Genomic DNA, 23,348 nt, shown 5'->3' with positions numbered 1-23,348 from the left:
ATTAAAACTTTGGGCGAACAGCAAATCAGTAATTAAACGAAGCAATATGTTATTGTGCATGAATTCTTTTTATATTTTTATTCCTTTGCTCATAAAGTTTAAACAAAAATGGAAAACTTTAGTGAATTATCAACTTTTTAAAACTATAGTGCTTAAGTCTTTATTACATCCATGTTTGTTCACTAGTTTCTAGTTTTTCTCCGTTCATGATTTAACTTAATTGAGCGTTTCATTGAAATATTTTTGTTGATAATTCTGCTCAGTTCAAAAAGAGTAAGAGGGTGATTACAAAAGTACAGCACAATAAGTTAATATTGTTTTTCTTTGATTCTAAGACATCACTGATTTAAAAACTACTTTTCTTGGGAGAACACTACTGCATTAAGTATAATTATAAAATAGAACTTGATTTCAGAAGCTGTATTGAAATAAAAATGTAGAAATTAAGTGATACAAGTAGCTCTATATATCAGGCACTCAATAAATATGAGGTATCTCTAATCCTTTTCTGTAATCACTAGATTAATTATGCAAGGAAGGTATCTTTAGCCCCTGTTTATAAATGGTAAATCTATAGTTTATCCTAGAGCTGAAGCAATTACTCAGGGCTCTACAACTAGTAAAAGTTAGAGTTGGTGCTGGTTGTTCAGCTTCCAAAATGCATATTCTTTCCACAATGCCAAGTATATACATAAAAATGAAAGTAAATGGTGCTTTCACGTCAAAGTGAAAATAATGCAGAAGAACAAGATGTAGCCAGCAGTGATAGCAGAATGCAAAATACATGCAATGACTTCTTATATACTTGATAAACAAGAACCAAAAATTCATCTGTAAGTACTTTAGCAGCTAATACAAAAAGGGAAACACAACACAAGCATGAATCACTGGACCCATTGAGAAAAATAAACCAGCTACTGGGTAAAAGCTTCATGTTTTCTGGTACAATAAAAAATTTCTAATGTGGACATTCAGAAGAGCGTTCTATGTAAATAGGTACTTTATTTTGTAGTACTAGTAAGTAGTAGTTTTTTACAGTATTTATTTGGGCTTGTAAATTTCACACAATAATGAATTTATTCAGGTATATAATCTTTTCTTAATTTTAGTGTCTCTTTTCCCTATACTTTCTTCCAACCTGAACCATTGTGAGTTTTATATCTTTTAGGTATGTGTATGCAATATTGTAGATCCAAGAGGGGCAACACTATATAACAATTGGAAGATGACTCAAAATTTTAGTTTCATAGACAACATGTAATCGGTTATATCCTGGCCTCTTGGATTTAAAAATGCTTATTACATCATGTTGTAAACATCATTGTGTTACTCAAATTTGGAAAAATATTCTCTTAAACACACTATTTTTCTCTCAGGCTGCTTTCAGTAGAACTAGCAATTTTATTTCTTTTTTTATTTAAGTCAGATAATTTCATTACTTCATGGTCATATTCCTGGCAAGAGTTTATGTTTAAAACAGTTTTCTGAAAATTAAGATATAAAAAGAATTGTCATAAGGTGGCAGTATGTTTCAATGATAACCATCAGTATAGAAGGGATGCTTGTACCAAGTGGTTCCTTAGCCAATGTTGAGCTGTGCATAGAAGTTCACTGTACCTAAGTTGTTCTTTTCTTTTAGGAAAATTGAGCAGCTATTTCTTAGAAAATATGTGGAAAGTTATCAAAGATCCTACTCTTAAATTTTACTATTACTAACTCCAAAGATTATTAGAAAATAGATTTAATAATTATTCAATGCTACTTAAAGGGAAACCTTTCCTTCATCCCATCTATGCCTGTATACAATGGCATAGCAGTGAAAATGAATGCTTTCTGTTATGATCATTGACATGTTTTAGTGATAAATGATAAGGAAATTTACATGTTCTAAAAATATATTTTAGGTTATAATCATTTTGTGTGTTAAGTATATAATAATTATAATTTTCATTTTGTGATATTGAATACAGGATTTTTTGTACATGGTTTAATAAATGATATTTGTCTGTGGAGAAGTGATAGAAAGAATTTAAGCTTTTTAATGAAATGGACTAAGTTTAATTTCCTGCCTTCCCACTCATTAGCTTTGAGACACTGAGCTTGTTACTTTGCCTCTGAGATTTTTCTTATTAGGAATTTCGAGATAGTAATAATGCTTACTAAATAATGCCATTGAAAGTTTAAGTTAGATGATGTTATTGATGTACTTACTAAACTTTGAGATATTTTGTTAATTATTATTACACCTGCAGAAACGATTCCTTTTTATTTCTAAATACTTTCAGATGTGACCTTACTTTGTGATAAAAATTTGAAGTTTGTCACATTTTTTGTCACATTATTTTGATGTGGTACATAATTGCTGCTTAACCATGCAGCCAAGCTAGAACAACAGAAAAACAAAAGCCTGTCTTGCTCATCATCCGTTACATATCAGTGCTTAAGCATTTGTCAATCCCTACCTGCATTATGAGTGTGAAGGATTATGAGTGTTACTAGGACATAGAGGACATGATCTCTGTCCTTAAACCATACTGTTTGGCTAGCAATAAAACTGGAAAAGAAAGGAAGACCTATGTTTTAGCCTCATTTCTGCCATTAGCTAACTTTGCAGTCTTGATTAAGTCTCTACAGCCCTGTTTTGTTATTGGTTAATTGAACTTGATAATCTGTAAGGTCCATCTGGCACTTCTGCCCTAAGAATATTTCATACTATGAATCTGCAAATAATTAAGCAACAAATTGCATGTTAGTGAACATGCAAAAGATATTTAAGGAGAGGACAAATTAGTGTGGGCTTGTTTGCCTGGAATATCTTTGACATTGTTTTCAAAGGACATACATACAGATGCTCATAAGCAAAAGGAAAGCCATTTTCATGACATAATCATTTTTTCTATCCCATAAGTAAAATAACAGAAACATATAACATTAAAAAGCCTGGTATATTTTAATTTTAAAATATTATTAATGTTTTAAATAATCTGAGTAAATTAATCATTTTTGATTTCATGAGCAGCTGGTAGGTAGCAAATAATGAGTACCTAGGGAAGAAAGACATACAAATAAGTAATTATTAATTGCAATTATTAGTGGTTTAATCATGGTAAATAGTGTCCACACTTTATATAGATAATTTAGATAATTTCATTAAAAGTATATATCTGTCAAAAAACTTGAATACTGCTTTATTTAAAATTTACATATGTAGCTTTTTCTAGCCCATGTGAATTCTTAGGGAGATACACCAAAAAATGTTGAATCTTACAAAAACAATGGCAACTAAATCTGATGGACGATCTAGTAGTCTTGAAGAAATGTGTACCAAGTATGTATGCATCAAAAGGAATTCTTCTAAGAAAAGTTTCATCAGGTTTCATCTTTTGTTGTGCCTCAGGTTTATATCATATTAGGGAAGAAGATGCTTTGCTGCTCATACATGTTTGTTAATGACCTTACATCTGTGTTAATGAGGAAGCTGAGTGTCATTTCATTTGTACCTTTATTTAACTTCCACGAAAGAGAGTCTACTCTTGTTCCTAATTCCACCACTCTTCCTACTCTTTCTACACACAGACAGGTCCTGAAAATCTTAGGGAAATCAAATTATAAGTCTGGAAAAATGAATCAAGTCTTAGAACCTTCCTTGAAAGATAGCCCCAAGAATAAAGGTTTGGTTATGTGAAACAGATGAACCCTGGTAGCAGTGCTTATAACAGTTACCCATTATCTTCTGATATCCTGGAGCATACTAAGAAAAAAAATTAACCTTTACAGTAAGTACATAGACATGCACTTACCTTAACAGAGTTTTAGGACCTCAACACAGTCATGAAAGCATGACTTCTATGAAAAAAGAACAGAATACTGGCAGAAATAAGACAACGGAAAGAAGTAAGACAGAATTGCTAAGAATCTAAAAACAAATAAACTCCACTTTGGAGACAATAATGAGTAGAATTATGGCTAAAGAAAACAAGTGATAAAAAGAAATTTGATCAGCTCTTAACTACAGATGAATATGATAAAGTGTAAAATAATGTGAGATAAATCAATATTAAGATCAAAATGATGGCCTATTATATGATTTCAGTGATTTACTCAGAACATGTTTATATTCTGTCTATACTAGATTTAATTCAGTTCTCTAGAGATACAGCAATTAACAAAGTAAAAATTGTATGGGGTGCCTGGGTGGCGCAGTCGGTTGAGCGTCCGACTTCAGCCAGGTCACGATCTCGTGGTCCGGGAGTTCGAGCCCCGCGTCAGGCTCTGGGCTGATGGCTCAGAGCCTGGAGCCTCTTTCCGATTCTGTGTCTCCCTCTCTCTGTGCCCCTCCCCCGTTCATGCTCTGTCTCTCTCTGTCCCAAAAATAAATAAACGTTGAAAAAAAAAATTAAAAAAAAAAAAACAAAGTAAAAATTGTACTTATTTCCACAGAGTTGACAGCCTGTGGATGGAGAATAAAGACAGGAACATAGGAATATGTAATATGTAAGAGGATGATAAACACTTTGAATAAAAACAAAGAGTAAAGGAGTAGAGAGTAGGGAGACAGAAATAAATTTACCCCAAAAAGAAAATAAAATAAGTGGACTGAAACAATAATGAAAGACATGATAGAAGAATATTTTCTTTACCTAAAATGTGTAGCTTGAAGAAATTTCTTTTTGTTTTACTATAGTCACATTTTTGTTCTAAATAATTAAGAAAAGTTTTAACAATAATCTGGACCAAAGAAATAAATTGATTTTAAATTAGTTGGCTTCATACATCTTTTCAGTTCCATGTGTCAGAAGACAATGGAGAAATTCTATCTAAAGAATTTTAAGGAAAAAATATATTATGTTCTAGTAATATTATATACAGCCAAAATGTTTATGTATAGAAGGGATAGAAAGATTTCCATAGACATTCAAGTGTTCAGAAAATATACCCTATATCTCACCTATTAGGAAAAAATTGGAAAATATTTCTCAACTGAATGAAAAAATTGAGATATCAAAAATGAGATTTAAAATATCTTTTGTACAGGGATGCCTGGGTGGCTCAGTCGGGTAGGCGTTTGACTTCGGCTCAGGTCATTATCTCGCTGTCTGTGAGTTTGAGCCCCGTGTCGGGCTCTGTGCTGACAGCTCAGAGCCTGGAGCCTGCTTCCAATTCTGGGTGCTTGCCAACTCACACTCTGTCTCTCTCTCTCTCTCAAAAAAAAATTACAATTTTTTTCTCAAAAAAAAATTTTTTTTTGTACAAGAAAATGTAAAAGACAGGGTGCCTGGGTGGTATAGTTAGTTAAGCATCCACCTCTTGATTTCAGCTCAGGTCATGATCTCAGGGTCTGAGATCCTCCCTGAGCATGGAGCCTACTTCAGATTCACTCTCTTTCTCCTTTCCCTTCCCCTGCTCCTGCATGCATGCATGCTCTCTCTAAAAAACAAAAACAAATCTCTTAAAAAAACATAAAAGACAAATATTCTTTTTTTTCAAATATTCTTAAAAGAATAGACTATAATGTAAACATGCCAATATAATAATGATAATCTCCATATAGAACCCTAGACTGTAATAGTGAAGAATGAGCAATTATGGAGTAGGGACGTGAAGGAAAGTAAATATGTACTAAATTTCTTGCATCAAAGTCAAATATTTTAACTGACCATGGAAAAATATGTTAACTTATGCTTACAAAGAAGAGCATAGAAAAATTAAAAGCAGAATATGTGCCTTGTAAAACATTGGGGAGACAAAAAATAAAGAAAAATGTTATGCACCAGTTAATATTGCATTGACATTTATAATGAGAAAACTATTAGAATTGGAACGCTTGATAGTAACCCAATGGTGGGGGCAATATGATAGCAGTCAGCAAGTAAAAATTAAATAAAATTAAGATATCAAAAAAAAATGTAAATGATAATTCCATCCAAGAGCTGGTTCTTTGAAAAGACGAGTCAATTATTTACATAGAACAAACCAAATGGATAAAAATAAATGATATAAAAGAAAAATTAAGAATATTAGGGATGAGGATATTATGGGATGCATCCATACATGCAGAAAAATTGTTACAGCTTTATAGAACCATAGACTACTATCATTTTTCTCTGCACTTTTTTGTGTTTTAAAATTTTCAATAAAAACCATATTGCTTTTAAGACGAAGACACTAAGTAAGGTTTAAAGTTTCAAGTCTTCTATATTTATTTATTAATATGTCTTATGAAAATAAGTTCAGAGGAAATTATCTATTCATAATTAAGATTGTGAACTCTGAATTCAGATTTAGTTCCACCACTTGCTGGCTCCATTGCCCCATCTGTTAAATGAATTAATAACGATGTCAGCCTCTCAAGCTTGGTGTAGGAACATACAAAGTTACTCTATAAAGAACGTAGCAGGGAAGTGCCTGGGTGGATCAGTCTGTTAAGCCACTGACTTCGGCTCAGGTCATGATCTCACAGCTTGTGGGTTCAAGCCCTGTGTCAGGCTCTGTGCTGACAGCTCAGAACCTGGATCCTGCTTCAGATTCTGTGTCTCGCTCTCTCTCTGCCCCTCCCCCATTCCTGCTCTGTCTCTCTTGCTCTCAAAAGTAAATAGTAAACATTAAAAAAGTTAAGGGATGCCTGGGTGGCTCAGTCGGTTAAGCATCTGACTGGCTCAGGTCACGATCTCATGGTTTGTGAGTTCCAGCCCCTTGCTGGACTGTGTGCTGACAGAGTGGAGTCTGGAGTCTGCTTCAGATTCTGTGTCTCCCTCTCTCTCTGCCTCTCCCCTCCTCGTGCTCTGTCTCTATCTCTCAAAAATAAACTTAAGAAAAAATTAAATAAAAACATAGCAGGTGTTGGGCACATGGTAAAAACTCAAGTGTATGTTCTACAGTGACTGTTAGAGATAGAATAAAACCTTTCAATTTATTGCTTTGGAATTTAAAAAGGTAAATTTAAAACTGAATTTAAACTTCTTAACTAGTTAATTAGGTTACTGATTTTCTGTTCTCTGAGGAGAAGGAAGTTTACCCTCTGAGTCATGAAAAATCATCTTTGCACAGCTCCTTTATTCAGAGACCTTCTATTGTCTTCAGAAAAACTGTCCTCTCATATTTTCCTATACCTGTAGTAGAAGAAATACTTCTATCCTGTTTACTTTTTAAACCTTGCATTCTTAGTTTTACCTCCCCCAGGATCTTGATCCTCAGATGTACGCTTTTTGTTGTTATCTAGCAATTCCCCTTTCTCTGCTTCCCACTTTTCCTCCATTTACAAGTATGTGTGATATACTCTATATAGGAAGTGTTCTAGCTTGACATTGCTGTCCTTCCTAGTTACCATCTGATCTGTCCTTCACATGTCAGACTGTTTTGAACACATCTGCATGTGGAAACTCTGCCTCTAATTCTTCATCAAATACTTCTTAGCACTGAAATCTTACATACACTTTTAATACACTCTATTGAAATTACTCCTTGGAAGATCACCATAAAATTCTCCAAATTCAAGTAGCTTCTCTATAGTTCTCTGTAGAGACAAGATGGGATAAAAGGTAGAAAGTTTTTGGTGTTAACTGTGAGCAGGCTAGATAACTAACTTTTATCTTCTAATGAGAGACAAGGGTACAATTTCTAGGTTCCATTAGGTCAGATGTGGATTCATCTTGTCCACTGCTGTAACACCAGGACTTTATACAGTGCCTGGGAACGTGGTGTAGATATGTCAATTTACAATACTTATTGTATATGGATGGCTCTTGAGAAAGTCTTCTTTTTTTCCCCCATTTCTTTATATTCACTGATGTGAATGAACAAGTGTGAGGGTGGTATAGAGAGACGTGAAACAATTTTAAAGGACATGATTGGGCAGAAAGAGTAGAGAATATTGGTAAATAAATATTTATCATTTATATTTGTTATAGTACTATGAAGAATACAAGAAAGAATATACCAAAAATAATTATCTTTTACTTATTTTTCTATTTATTTGATTTATAAGATTTCCTCTTATTAATAAGTGCAAATAAATTAAGGGTAAGAAAGGATTATTTAGCAGTTAATACTTTATAATATCAGAAAGTATTTTGTGAAACCAAATAAAAGTATGGTGCTTAAAATGGTTAGACTGCATCATCAGGTACACAGGTTATCCAATTTAAATCAGCTATTATTTTCTTTTCCTTATTCACTATTATTCACTTATTATTCCTTATTTACTCATTCATTATTTTTATTATGTAGAAAATCTTTAGTGCTAATTGACTGCCTGCTTATCATATTGATATGGGAAATTGGAGGCATTCTAAATCTCCAGATGTAGTACCTATGACTAGTTTTAATGGAGACTGATGCATTTATCTGTTTTCAGTCAGTTGTAAGGGAATATGATGTCACATAAAATATTTCTTTCCAAAGCCATACCATAATTTTAGTTTTCTTGTGTTAGAACTTGTACTGTTGAGTAAAAGTAGTGCTTTATACACACACACAAAATATGCTTACTGGATTAATTAATTCATTCTCCTTCACTCACTTGAAATACATTTGGTGTACATTTGTCTTTGTGTACATATATGAGTGTCTCTATAGGACATATTACTAGGGGTAAACTTCTGGGTAAAAGAACAGGAGTATTTTTTTATATATAAGTGTCACACAGCCTTTTAAAGTTGATAGTCACTAATAGATTATTAAAGTGCCTATGTGTCACTTATCTTCCAACATTGAACATTTTTCTTTTTGATATTTGCCAATGTGATGTGGGAAAAGTCATATTTTGATTTAAATTTAATTTCTTTGAAAACTCATTAGTTTAAGCATTTTTAAATATTAAAAATGGGTGGCCATGTGTATTTTGTCATAATTGCTGATTTATAATATTTATATTATAGTGTTATTGTCTATTTTATCTAAATACACACAAATAGATCCTATATATAGATGTATATGTGTTTGTACATATGTATTTATTATGTTTTAGATCATAATGATTTAAGATATATCTTAAAGACCTAATAAATGTAAGGATATCTGAAGGGGACTTGTATAACAAATAAAGTGATACAGTGAATTTATGGATATCATATGCAATATATTTCATGTTTTTCCTAGGCATGATCTCACATTTGTAGACATTTATTTGCAAGAGTATTATGAAGTTTCCAAGTTTAATAAAATAGAAATGTTTGTTGTATTATTCAGTCAGCCTAGACAGAACCTGTGTCAGGAAGCTCTCATGCAAACACAGTGTATTTCTTAGTTACTCAAAACAGTATTTTCTCATGTAAGGTGTTAGCCACTACAATTATCTTCATATTCCAGTCATTGTGTTCTCATTCATATGTACAACATTGATTATGCACGTATGTATGTTTTTATATCCTAACTTGGAAATTTTCATACTCATAGAAAAAAACACATGCAAAAGTTTTTTTGTTTGTTTTTTTAAGGCTGAGTTTTGTTATTGAACTAGTTTATTAAATACACCAGGTATTTACTTGTTTACATAACTGAAGTCATAGCACTTTATCGTTTCTTAATAGCTAAAATCAATATACATACTCCTGTATCATAGTCCTATAAAACAAATGTATGTTTTCATTAACTAATGCACTTTTATTAATCAACTGTTGGGAACGTAGAGTCATACTGGTAATAATGTTCATGTAAAATAAATAGGGCATGTGATCTCTGAACTCAGGCAGCTTGCTTGCAGTTTAGTTATAGAAGTGCAGCATGAAAGTGTTAACGAGCAGTGACCCTTTGCACTTGCAGTTCCTCCTGTCAAAATGTTTGCCCCACCAGGTCTTCCAATGGCTGGCTTTTTAATATCATTCAGGCTTAGTTCAAATATTTCCTTCTAAGGGAAGTCCCAACTACCTAATCTAAATGATACTCACCCCTATTAATCAATCACTGTGTTTCTTGTTTGTTTATTGTAAACCACTTATCAGGAGCTGAAATCGTATTGATCACTAAGTTGCTTACTGATATATTCCTATGTCCTTCCCAACCTCCACTCTCACCCCAAATGGAAGCTCCGAAGTAGAAGGATGATAAGTTCTTCCTAATGTCTCCTACTTTGTGTTTTATTTCCCCAGATTATGTGTCCTTTATAAGTTATGGAGAAAAATAATGTTTGCATATTTTTAAGCACTGTCCCATTTGGAATAAGCAGTTAATATGTTGCAGAAATTTGAGAATACATGTATTCATATTTTAATGGCTAATAAATATATCTGAATTAAGTTCACATTTGATTTTGAAATGTTTTCCACAAAATATTTTAAGAACTAGTTTTGAGATCTTGTCCCATACTTTGAAAATGTGTTTTTTTAAAAAACAGGTTTTTCCAATCTAAAAAAGGAATGGTTTTTACATTCACAAATAGTCTCATAATTGTTTAAAGTTAACACATCACTACTTAATAACAGATGTTTTACACATGGCTTGTTAAATGTTCTTTTATAGCCCAGATATATGATGGAGATTATTCTATGCTTGAAGAATGTTCAAAAAATTGACAGTTTCTTTTAAGGTAAAGAAACCTATTACAACTTAGTTGAAAATTGCTGTTCCCTTGCTTTAGAAAAATGTGTATAATTGTATCGAGCTCTTGTATTCTTTGAGCATGAAAATTGTTATACCAGAGAGTACTTCATTCCCTCCAAAAAATTCTTTTCCTTCCTGCAGAATTGTGCTGGTAAATGGAAATCAAGGCGAGACCAGCAATTTCTAGATCATTTGTAAGAATCTGGGACATTCTGTCAATAGAGAGATGAATAGCTATAGAAAGGCCTCTTATAAGTTATACCTTAGTAATTTTTTTTGTAATTTCATATGAAAACTGAATAGAGTTTTCATTTTTTTAAATTATTGCTATTTTTTATTTAGGGGGATTATGTGGTATGTCATGGGTAATTTTATAAATATTTTATTTCTCATGTCTTTTATTGCTATAATATAAAAAATATTAATTATTTATTAAGGTTGTATTTGTGAAATTGATTTGGCTATAAGAGCTCCCATTTAACCTCCTCTTAAGTGGTAGACTTATATGGAGTTTTCTTACTAAGAAAATAGCATTTTGAAATAAATATTTGTGATTTTAGAAGTCCTACATGAATAAAAAATGGTTTTGCTTACAGCAAAAAATGTTGAGTATTTATTTCTCTTGTAACAGGAATTTAGCTTTTGTGATTGAATTATTCCAATTTTTATATGACAATAACTGTTCAACTATCTAAACTACCAAGAAAATGACTAAGTTTAGAATGTAAAAGGATACTTGAAATTTTTATATTATCATTACAGATCTTAACATGTGTCTTCTAAAATACCAATAAAAAGGATGAATGCATTTCTTTTACTATCAATCTGTATTTGTATAAATTCTTGCCTATAGAAATACATTTGGCAATGCTTACACAAAAGTAACATTTAGAATCAGTTAAATTGAAATAAATGCTGATAAGAGCAACACATTCAGGACAAACCTACATGTTTTCTGATTCCCAAGATCATAGTTTCATTATAGTAATTTTTTTATTATTATGTTGAATACACACATAGACACATAGCAAATTTTAGAACACTATAGATTATATGTCTCCTTGCATTAAAAAATCTATATTCTTTTTAAACATAGGAGGCTATTTGTTCAAATAATTCCTTGGTTAGAGACATATGTATGTATTTGAGAGAGTACTTCTCACATTCCCCAGACTTAAAAGGAACCGATCGCTCTTTCTCTGGGTTATCTTCTTTTTGAATTGAGCCATTATGAACTTATGCATGGAACATTTAAGTAAAAAATCAGAAAAACTTAGTGGGTTTTCTCTTAACTCTGCCAAATCTCATCTTCTCCTTGGTGCATTGGCAAGAAAATCAAAGTCTTAAGTTGAAAGAACCTAAAACAATCATCTAATTCTGTCCCTACTTAATGAGAAGACTGTTGAAACTGATTCTAAAATTATTGAAGATTTGGTTGTTATTTAGCTTGCAGCTGAGATTTGTAGAGGATTGATATGTGTATCAGTTCGCTATTACTGCATAACAATCTATTCCCAAACTCAGTGACTTAAAACAATAGCATTTATTATTGTTCATGAATATACTTATGTATCATGTTAGGGCTAAGTTGTGCAGATAGTTCTGCTGATCTTAACTAAACTCTTTCATATGCTTGAGGTTGGCTGCCTGTAGAGTCGTCTAGGGCAAGCCTTGACTTTTACAACTGAGATCTCCTCCCTGGTGGTTACTCTCGCGCTAGCTCCATCAGGCTAATTAGGAGTTGTTCAAATAGGAATGGCAAGTTTCCAAGATATGGAGCATAAGCATGCAGGGTCTTTTGAAGCCCTACGTTCACAACTGATACATCATTTGCCACATTCTCTTGGACACATCAATTCACAACATTAGCTTAAATTAAAAGAATAGGGAAATAGACTCACTTTTATTTTATTTTATTTTATTTTATTTTATTTTATTTTATTTTATTATTATTTTACTTTTTGATGAGAGAACTTCAGAGTCACATTGTGAAGGGTGTGGATACAGGAAGGGGTAAAGAAATGGACCCATTATGTCATCAGTCTATTACAGACCACTTATGGCCTCAGTTACATATATGTCTCAAAAGCAAAATAATGGTAACTTCTAACCCAGCACTGCCAGAAGTCTCATCCAGTGCCAGAATCATGTTCATTCAAGGGTTTCAGAAACTAGTAAGTTTTGAAATGCTCCAAGCAGTCACTGGTCCATAGTAATTCTAAAATTATGCTGGAAAAATATTACCAAGTTCCTCAATTCCAAAAATAGGGAATGTTCCTTGATTGGCTCTTGGTTCTTCTCCCTGGAGTAACTTTCTAATTCATTGTTTCCCATGACCTCGCTGCATTCTTTGCTCTGCCTTCTGTGATGTCTTTCCTAGTCTGTTGCTTTTGTTGGCTCTAGCTGAAGAAATGGTCCATTTTGCATGTATATAGTTTTCTTGGACTTATTCCTGCCCATAGAAAGTGAGAGGCCCAGAGGATGCTTTTCAGTTTGAACAATTTAAGCCACTTTTGGTACAGGTTGGTGGCTCTTTTACCTATGAAACTTACGTAAAACTTTGTGGGCTTTCTCTGTCTGGTTATAGCTTAATCTGCTACAAAAGCCAAATCACGGTTGTTTTTGAGAAATGTTTCTCTTTAAATATTTGGCCACTGCTATGTTTGGATTTGACATCCTTGAGACCACACCTTAAAGATTTTCAGAAGCTCCAATCCTCCTCTTTTCTTCCTCCACTGGACACCACTTAATTCTTTTAGAGCTCTCAGCAAAAGGTCTTACAGCCACAGCCTTGATTTGATTATAGTTTTTGATATATTAATTATAGTATATCATATTATGTTGAAAATCTTTTGCCAACTGGGAAGACTAGTGATGAGAAACAATTTTTGTTTTCCAACTTAGCTTTCCTTGCCTTCTCTCTATACTTTCTAAGCTTGCCAAATGGATAAGGGCTTTTTTTGACTCTCTCCCTATCAATATACCTGACCATATGTAGTAAAATCAACAGACATTCTGAATGTATCACCTGAAAAACTATCTTGTCAAGGTCCATAAATTCATTAGTATATTATTTTGTTTTACATTTACTGTAAGAAACTATTTTACATTTGCTGCTACATAACACAGGTCACCATTTTTTCCAGGACAATTAGCTCATTGGTTTAGAACATATGTTAATTACTTGCATCCAGTTTTCTCACCAGTTGTCAATACTTCCCCAAGGATCAGGCTCTCCAACTTCTGTTCATGCCCCAAGCTCACCTGAGAGGTGTGAGATGTTGAATACAGATGGAATTTGGAATTCCTCAGGCAAATACATGATATTGACTACTACAGCTGCTTGTCCTCCACAGCTGGTTCTTTGTTCCCTGGGCTTGCACCTAAATCACTCAGATGTCCTGCCTTAGTGTAATGGGCCATGATTATAGTGGCCCTGAAGTGGTCCAATGGCCTGTCTGTAGCCATAGTCCATGGAAATGTATTAAACACAAGTTTCTGAAAACATTTTGCTGGCATATATTAAATACTCAAGCAATGAAACGTAAACTGAGAAATCATTTTCTTTTTGCAAACTCTATAAAGAACACCCACACCAAGTTTAATGACAGTGGTGAAAAAAAAAAAAAAGCAAAGGATCTCATCAGAGTGAAAGTAAAGTGTTAGAGAACACTTAAATCTATGACTGAATGGAAGGAAGCTTAAAACATTTAAACTTTTAAACTTTAGAAAGGATGACTCCTTGTAATATTTTTGGACAGGGGAATATCATTATGAAATGAATGTATAAAGATTAGCTTGGTAGTGGTAGTAGATTAAAGGGAAGTAGTAGATACAAAATTGTCAAACATGTGAGAAAGTTAGTTCACATAGAAATTAAACAAAGGTATAATTAAGTCATGATATCTCATTGATTTTTCATTTTTTCATTCATTCATTCATTCATTCATTCATTCAACAAGTGTTTGTTGAATGAATAAACTATTGGGCACTGTGCAAAAATGTGAGCTATAATGAATAGAATTAATACTGCTTTCAAAAATTTTTTAGGCTGCTTCAGATTCTGTGTCTCCCTCTGTCTCTGCTCCCCCACTAACACTCTGTCTCTCTTTCCTTCAAAAATAAATAAACATTAAAAAAAATTAAAAAAAAATTTAGGCTATAAGAATAGACACTGTATAATAAATCTGTGAAATAAATCTTACATATAAAATATGAGAAGACATTCATAAGCCAGCATTGTAGGTCAAAGTAAAGTAGTATAAGTAGTTATTCTTAGGAAAACAGGATTTCTTTCTTCTTCTTTTCTTTTTTCTTTTATTTCTCTTTCTTTTTCTCTTTCTATGTTTCTTTCTTTCTTTCTTTCTCTCTTTCTTTCTTTCTTTCTTTCTTTCTTTTTCTTTCAAGTATAGTTGATATACAATGTTATGTTAGTTTCAGGTGTACAACTTAGTGATTTGAAAGTTTATAAATTATACTATGTTCACCACAAGTGTAGCTACTGTCTCTTACATCGCTATTCCAGTATCATTGACTGTATTCCTTATGCTCTGCTTTTTATTCCCATGGTTTCCTCACTCCATAACTGGAGGCTTGGATCTTCCTCTCTCCTTTACCCATTTTTCGCAATCCCCACCCTTCTTCCTCTGGCATCCATCATTTTGTTCTCTTTATGTATAGTTCTGAATCTGGCTTTTGTTTGTTTATTCATTTTTTAAATTCCATTTATGAGTGGAATCATATGATATTTGTCTTTCTCAGTCTGTATTATTTAAATTAGTGTTAATACCCTCTAGGTCCATCCATGTTCTCTCAAGTGGCATGCCATCTCATCCTCTTTTATGGATGTGTAATATTTCCATGTGTGTGTGTGTTTATACATCTCATTTTTAAAATTCAGTTTATCGGGGCGCAGTCGGTTAAGCGTCCGACTTCAGCCAGGTCATGATCTTGCGGTCCGTGAGTTCGAGCCCCGCGTCGGGCTCTGGGCGGATGGCTCAGAGCCTGGAGCCTGTTTCTGATTCTGTGTCTCCCTCTCTCTCTGCCCCTCCCCCGTTCATGCTCTGTCTCTCTCTGTCCCAAAAATAAATAAACGTTGAAAAAAAATTAAAAAAAATAAATAAAATTCAGTTTATCTATTGATTGGCATTTAGGTTGCTTCCCTGTCTTGGCTATTGTAAATAATGCTGCAGTAAACATAGGGGTGCATATATCTTTTCAACTTAGTGTTTTGTTTTCCCTGGGTAAATACCCAATAGTGGAATTATTGGATCATATGGCATTTCTGTTTTTAATTTTTCGAGAAAACTCCATCCTGTTTTCCATGGTGGCTGTACTAGTTTGCATTCCTACCAGCAGTGCACAAGGGTTCCTTTTTCTTTGCATCCTCACCAACACTTGTTATTTCTTGTCTCTTTTATTTTAGCCATTTTAACTTATGTGAGGTGATATCTCATTGTGGTTTTGATATGCATTTCCCTGATGATCAGTGATGTTGAGCATCCTATCATGTGTCTGTTGACTATCTGTATTTCTTCTTCGGAAAAATATCTATTCAAGTCCTCTGCCTAGAGTTTAATCAGATTATTTGTGGGTTTTTTTTTTTGTTGTTGTTGTTGAGTTGTAAAAGTTCTTTATATATTTTGGATAGTAACCCCTTATGAAGGAATGCCTGACTGGCTTAGTCAGTAGAGCATGCAACTCTTAATCTCAGGGCCATGGGTTTTAAGCCCCACATTGGGCATGGGGCCTAGTTAATATTAAAAACAAAAACAAATAAACAAAAACACCCTTGTAAGGTATATGATTTGCAAATATCTTCTCCCATTCAGTAGGTTGCCTTTTTGTTTTATTGATCATTTTCTTTGCTGTGAAAACCTTTTTTATTTTGATCTAGTCCCAAGGTTTTAGTTTGCCTTTGTTTCCTTTGCCTTTGGAGTCAGACCTAGAAAAATGTTACAATGGCCAATATCAAAGAAATTACTGCCTGTGCTCTCTTCTAGGATTTTTTATGGTTTTAGGTGTCACAATTAGGTCTTTAATCCTTTTTGAGTTTATTTTGTGTACGGTGTACATTCTTTTGCATGTAGCTGTCCAGTCTTCCCAGCCCCATTTATTAAAGAGCCAGTCGTTTTCCCATCGTATATTCTTGCCTCCTTTGTCATATATTAATTGGTCAATTAATATAAGCATGAGGGTTTTGTTTGTCTGTTTGTTTTCTGGACTCTTTATTTTTTTCCAACTAGATCTCTTTGTCCAGTTTTGTCTCACCCAGTTATTACAACTTTATAAGATATCTTGAAATCTAGAACTGTGATACCTCCAGCTTTTTCTTTCTAGGATTGCTTTAGCTATTTGGGGTCTTTTGTGGTTCTACACAAATTTTAGGATTACTTGTTCTAGTCCTGTGAAAAATGCTGTTGCTGTTTTGATAAAGATTGCATTGACTTTGTAGATTGCTTTGGGTAGTATGGGCATTTTAACAATATTAATTCTTCTAATCCATGAGCATGGAATAGCTTTCCATTTGTTTGTGTTGTCTTCTGTTTGTTTATTGGTGTTTCATAGTTTTCAGAGTAGAGATCTTTCACCCTCCTGGTTCAGTTTATTCCTAGGTATGTTATTCTTTTTGGTGCACAAATGGGATTGTTTTCATAATTTCTCATTCTGCTACTTCATTATTAGTGTATGGAAACTACCAATTTCTGGGTATTAATTTTGTATCCTGCAACTTTATTGAATTCATTTAATACTTCTGGCAGGTTTTTTATGGAGTCGTTAGGGTTATCTATGTATAATATCATGTTGTTTGCAAATAGTGACAGTTTAACTTATTTTTTACCAATATGGATTCCTCTTCTTTTCTTTTTTTTTTTTTTTTTTTTTGGTCTGGTTGCAATGCCTCGGACTTCCAGTATTATGTTGAATAAAAGTGGTGACAATGGACATCCCTGTCTTATCCTAATCTTAGAGGAAAAGCTGTGTTTTTCATCATTGAATATGACGTTAGCTGTGTTTTTTTATATATGGCCCTTATGTTGAGGTATATTTTCTTTAAACCCAGTTTGTTGAGAGTTGTTATCATGAACAAATGTTAAATTCTGTCAAATGCTTTTTCTGTATCTATTTAGATGGCCATATGATTTTCATCCTTTGTTTTGTTGATATGTTGTATCACGTTGATTTGCAAATATTGGACCATCCTTGCATCCCTGGAATAAATCCAACTTGATCATGGTAAATGATCCTTTTACTGTATTGTTGAATGTGATTTGCTAGTATTTTGTTGAGGGTTTTTGAGTCTGTGTTCATAAGGATATTGACCTATAGCTTTCTTTTTTCAGTGTATGTCTTGTTTTGGTATCAGGGTAATGCTGGCCTAGTACAATGTTTCTGGAATCTTTTCTCCCTCTTATATTTTTTGGAGTAGTTTTCTTTAAAAGTTTGTAAAATCACCTGTGAGTCCATCTGGTCCTACAGTGTTAGTTTTTGGTAGTTTTTTATTACAGATTCAATATTTTACCTGTAATCAGTCTGTTAAGATTTTCTGTTTCTTCCTGATTCAGTTTTGGAAGATTGTATGTTTTTAGAAATGTACTTATTTCCTCTAGGTTGCTCAATTTTGTGGCATATATTTTTTTAGTAATACTCTCTTACAATCCTTTGTACTTCTGTGTGGTGTTGTTACTTCCTTTTTGTTTCTGAGTTTATTTATTTTATTCATTGAGTTTTTCATGATGAATCTGGCTCAGAGTTTATCAATTTTGTTTATCTTTGCAAAGAATCAGCTCTTGGTTTCATGTGATGCTAGATTTTTTATACATCTAAGTGTAAAATATATACCCTATGCATGTAAGATTTTATATTCCCTTTCTCTATTCTTTAATTTTCTCATCTTTGTTTTTCTCTTCCTTCTTTCTGTACTCTTCTTTCTTGGTTCACTGTTACTTTTTATTTTATATTCACCTTTTTTTTTTTTTATTATTCTGTTCTTTTTGTTTCTTTTTTTTCTCATCAGTTTTATGACCTCTTCCTTCCAGTTTCCTATTCTCCTTCCTCCCCCCTTTTCTCATGCTTTCCACCTTACCTGAAAAGATTGTCAGCAGTGTTCTCCTTATATTTTTTAGCATAATGATTATATCTTACTTTGTGTTCATTTTAAATTGATGAAATATGTAATAGGTATTAGTACAATTATAAACTGACTGGAAAAAAGTAAAATTGTTGAGGATGTTTTCATACATGAAAAATGCATGCTAATTAAGCTGGTATGAATGTTTATTTCCAGGAAAAAATAAGATTCATAATAGATATTTGGATGAATATTGAGAATCTTAATATATGCTATTTGGATTTGAAAGTTCTCATTCCAAGTTCCCTGGAATAAATAAAAGTAACCAAATTAATAAATCATAAGAAAATATGCACTTCCTACTACTATGCAAAAACCTTAATAGGCAAGATTATTCAAGTCTGTTCAGCAAATCTGAGCTCTTACTCTATGTGAGAAACTAGGCTAGGGAAAGGAATATATTATTGGATATCATGGCAAAGTGCCTTCCTCTTTCTTCTTTTGATTGAGTTCAGAGAAGGGATAAGTTAGCTCTGAATAAGGTAATGAAGAATAGCAGTGGAAGAAGTAGATTGGATGTGTTTTTGCCAGAAAGAAGAAACCTGAAGGGAATGATAGAAGAACAAAAGAGGAAAATAAATATAGATATTATTTGAGAAGTCCAAATTACATAGCATGAAGAAGCAATGGTTGTATTTAGGGGCAGTGAGTAGAAGATAAATTAGACTGTTCACCTAACATTCATTAACCCTCTACTACTAGTTGGGCACTGTGCTGGATATAGAGTGATATAGAAATGAAGAAAAGTGAGCACTTCTCTGAAAGGATTTTACAGACTAGTAGGAGAGACAATTGTGCAAATAAACTCATCTAACCAAATATAGAAACAGACGAAGGTAAGGCACAATGAAAGAACTGGCCTTTTCTTTCTTGGTTTAGGAAAGTTAGAGAATGACCATTTTGCTGGCAGTTGTTAACGTAGATGAGGAAATAACATTTTGAGCACTTACTGTATTACAAGACACTCTGCTAGACTCTGGATATCTGATGTCCTTTAGTCCTTACATAACTCTTTTCATTCTTACAGATTAGGAAAGTGAGGCTCATAGTAGTTGTGACTTGTCACATAGTAAGTAGAAGAGACAGGATTTGAATCCAGATCCATTTGATCTTTAAGATAGTACTATTGCTGTTATTATATTTCAGGAGTCTGTGCTTGATTTGACAGTTATTAAAAGATAGTATGGCAGTCATGCTTAAAACAAATGGGGATATACACTCGTTTTGAAAAGGGGTAATACTCTGGGGAATAAATAATAACGAGGCTCTCTATTAGGTAGATTGGAAGGAAAGGTTGTAGATAGGTATAAATATGGAGAAAGAATCTGAGGAGAGACAATTCAGAGAAAAAACTAAAGAAGTTTTGTTTTGAACCTATGATATTGAAAATATGGAAACTAATGAAGTCAGAGAAGAGCTAGGGAAGAATGGATTTCTCCATTCCTTCTATTATTTATTTGTTCATAACCTCATCATTCCTTGGCAGGAATATGAAAATAACTTGTTGTTCATTCTTTATACTGCCACCGGAATTGAGTTTCTAAAGAATCACCTGGATAGTAACCTTGGATGACACACCATTATCCATTATACAATGATGTGTAAAGTCCTTATCCCAGAACATAAATGTTTTAGTCTCTGTCACTCTCTGCTGCATTTTATATGAATTCCCAGTGCTGTGTTATAATTTACTAAATTTCTTTTGAGTACATCCTGTCTAGAATCTATGCCATCAATGATATTTTCATTTCAAAGACAAAATTTTATATTTCCAAAATTTCTGTTTGGTTCTTTTATTATCCTCTCATTTTTCTTTTATTTTTACTTCTATTTGATTCATACATTTTTATTTTCTTTTTAAGTGATGGTATCCACTCTTTTTTTATTATTTTATTTTATTTTATCTCATTATAAGTTTATAAACATAGTAGCCTTAATGAAGTTTTTCAGATTATTGTTTTCACTTTGTAATAAATTCAGTTCTAATTACTAGAGATCTTAAGGTGACTTTTTCTTTGTCTGTTTTTAGAAATTTTATATATTTGTGCATCTTGAGTGATTGTTGTGTTCATTTGCTTTTCTCTTGATGACCTCTCCCTATCTCATCTAGCAACTCCATGGTTGCCTCAATATAGATCTCAATGTGCTTTATCTAGAATAATGTCTTAGATCAATGGATCTTGGAGTAATCTCATAGTAATATTGTGTTGATGTATCTGTGGGAATCACCATGAGGGATGGCTTGACCCATGTCTTAGATTCAAATATGTATTGTCTTCCTCTTGATTCTTTTTGTCATAGAGCTTTATATAAGTCTCTATATGTTAGCACATTAATGTTTTCCTAGCCCCTTCCATGTGAAATGTAGTGCCATCCATCCAGCCCATGATTTTAAGCAGGGAGTCTTATTCCAGCCCCCTATTTAGGGTGGGACACTTGGTCTCAATTACACCAAAATAGTTCATTCTAGACTATGTATGCTTTCTTTGGAACCTGGAGACCATCAGACCTGTTGCTTCAGTTCTGCTTGCTACTGTGTTTTTATTTCTTTTCTTATCCATTGAGCTATCTCAGTTATGTGTGTGTGTGTGTGTGTGTGTGTGTGTGTGTGTGTGTAATATGGGTGTGTGTATGTGTGTGTGTGTGTGTAATATGGCTATATGTTTTAAAAATGAAGATGAGCTTCCAATCAAAATTTTACAATATCATTTTATTAAAAATTCTTAAAGCAGTAGTTAAAGTTACTTTTAATTCAGACTAGATTTCCATGCCTCCCCCCCACCCCACTTTTCTTCAAGCTACTGTCTGTCAGGTACCTGTTACTCTAACTCTTCTGAAGACTTTAGATATTCCGTGAATATATCTGAATATATCATGTAATTTATTTTTTTTTCTTTTTCTTCTTGGGAGAGAGAGAGAGAGAGAATAGGGGAAAAGGGCAGGGGGGAGCGAGGCAAGGGAAAGAGAATCTTAAGCAGGCTCCATGCTCAGTCTGGACCCCAATGTGGGGCTTGATCTCATGACCCTAGGATCATGACCTGAGACGAAATCAAGAGTTGGACACTCAACCACCTGAGCCACCCAGGTGCCCCACATCATGTACTTTTTTTCTTCCATGCCTTTGGTTCCATGCCTTCCACCTGAATACACACTTTCATTCTGTCAAAGTCATTATTCTTTAAGACCCAATTCAAAAGCCATTTTTCATGAAATACTTAATTGCCTTGATTCTCCCCAATATGAAGTTATTCCTTCCTTTATGCTTGTGAAGCATTTTGTACTTTTTTTTATCATATTGTATACACCCATTGGTTGGGTGTTTAAATATCTGATGCCCAACAATATGATAATTGTGTGAAATTATAGGTCACATTCTGTTCATCTATGACCTTGGTGTTTAGTATGGTTTTTGTCACATGGTAGTTACTTAGAAAATCCCTGATAAATAAACACATTGTTACTACTGAAACAAATGAATTAGTAATTTCGTTAAAAAATTTTTTTTAATGTACAGAAATCACTTGCATTCTTATACACTAATAATGAAGCAACAGAAAGACAAATAAAGAAACTGATCCTATTCACAATTGCACCAAGAAGCATAAAATACCTAGGAATAAACCTAACCAAAGATGTAAAAGATCTGTATGCTGAAAACTATAAAAAGCTTATGAAGGTAATTGAAGAAGATATAAAGAATGGAAAAAAATTCCATGCTCATGGATTGGAAGAATAAATATTGTTAAAATGTCAATACTACCCAAAGCTATCTACACAATCAATGCAATCCCAATCAAAATTGCACCAGCATTGTTCTCGAAACTAGAACAAGCCATCCTAAAATTCATATGGAACCACAAAAGGCCCCGAATAGCCAAAGTAATTTTGAAGAAGAAGACCAAAGTGGGAGGCTTCACAATCCCAGACTTTAGACTCTACTACAAAGCTGTAATCATCAACACAGTATGGTGTTGGCACAAAAACAGACACATAGACCAATGGAATAGAATAGAAACCCCAGAACTAGACCCACAAACGTATGGCCAACTCATCTTTGACAAAGCAGGAAAGAATATCCAATGGATAAAAGACAGTCTCTTTAACAAATGGTGCTGGGAGAACTGGACAGCAACATGCAGAAGGATGACACTAGACCACTTTCTTACACCATTCACAAAAACAAACTCCAAATGGATAAAGGACCTGAATGTGAGACAGGAAACCCTCAAAACCCTAGAGGAGAAAGCAGAAAAAAACCTCTTTGACCTCAGCCGCAGCAATTCGTTACTTAACACATCCCCAAAGGCAAGGGAATTAAAAGCAAAAATGAACTATTGGGACCTCATGAAGATAAAAACCTTCTGCACTACAAAGGAAACAATCAACAAAACTAAAAGGCAACTACAAAGGAAACAATCAACAAAACTAAAAGGCAACCAATGTAATGGGAAAAGATATTTGCAAATGACATATCAGACAAAGGGCTAGTATCCAAAATCTATAAAGAGCTCACCAAACTCCACACCCGAACAACTAATAATCCATTGAAGAAATGGGCAGAAAACATGAATAGACACTTCTCTAAAGATGACATCCGGATGGCCAACAGGCACATGAAAAGATGCTCAACATCACTCCTCATCAGGGAAATACAAATCAAAACCACACTCAGATATCAACT

At 33.4% G+C, this 23,348-nt stretch overlaps 1 protein-coding gene across 1 annotated transcript in view; it reads left to right on the top strand.

Annotated features, from left to right (window-relative positions):
* Positions 1–23,348, top strand: part of DPYD (dihydropyrimidine dehydrogenase) — an 891,530-nt gene that overhangs the window by 158,218 nt on the left and 709,964 nt on the right. The window contains exon 6 of the mRNA XM_040471061.1: positions 9,760–9,789. Coding sequence (XP_040326995.1) covers positions 9,760–9,789 — 30 coding nt within the window. The remainder of the gene's footprint in view (positions 1–9,759; positions 9,790–23,348) is intronic.

Source organism: Herpailurus yagouaroundi, unplaced genomic scaffold, assembly GCF_014898765.1.
Source record: "Herpailurus yagouaroundi ecotype Mexico unplaced genomic scaffold, PumYag 77, whole genome shotgun sequence".
Lineage (NCBI taxonomy): Eukaryota > Metazoa > Chordata > Mammalia > Carnivora > Felidae > Herpailurus > Herpailurus yagouaroundi.
This window is presented reverse-complemented; position numbering and strand designations above follow the sequence as displayed.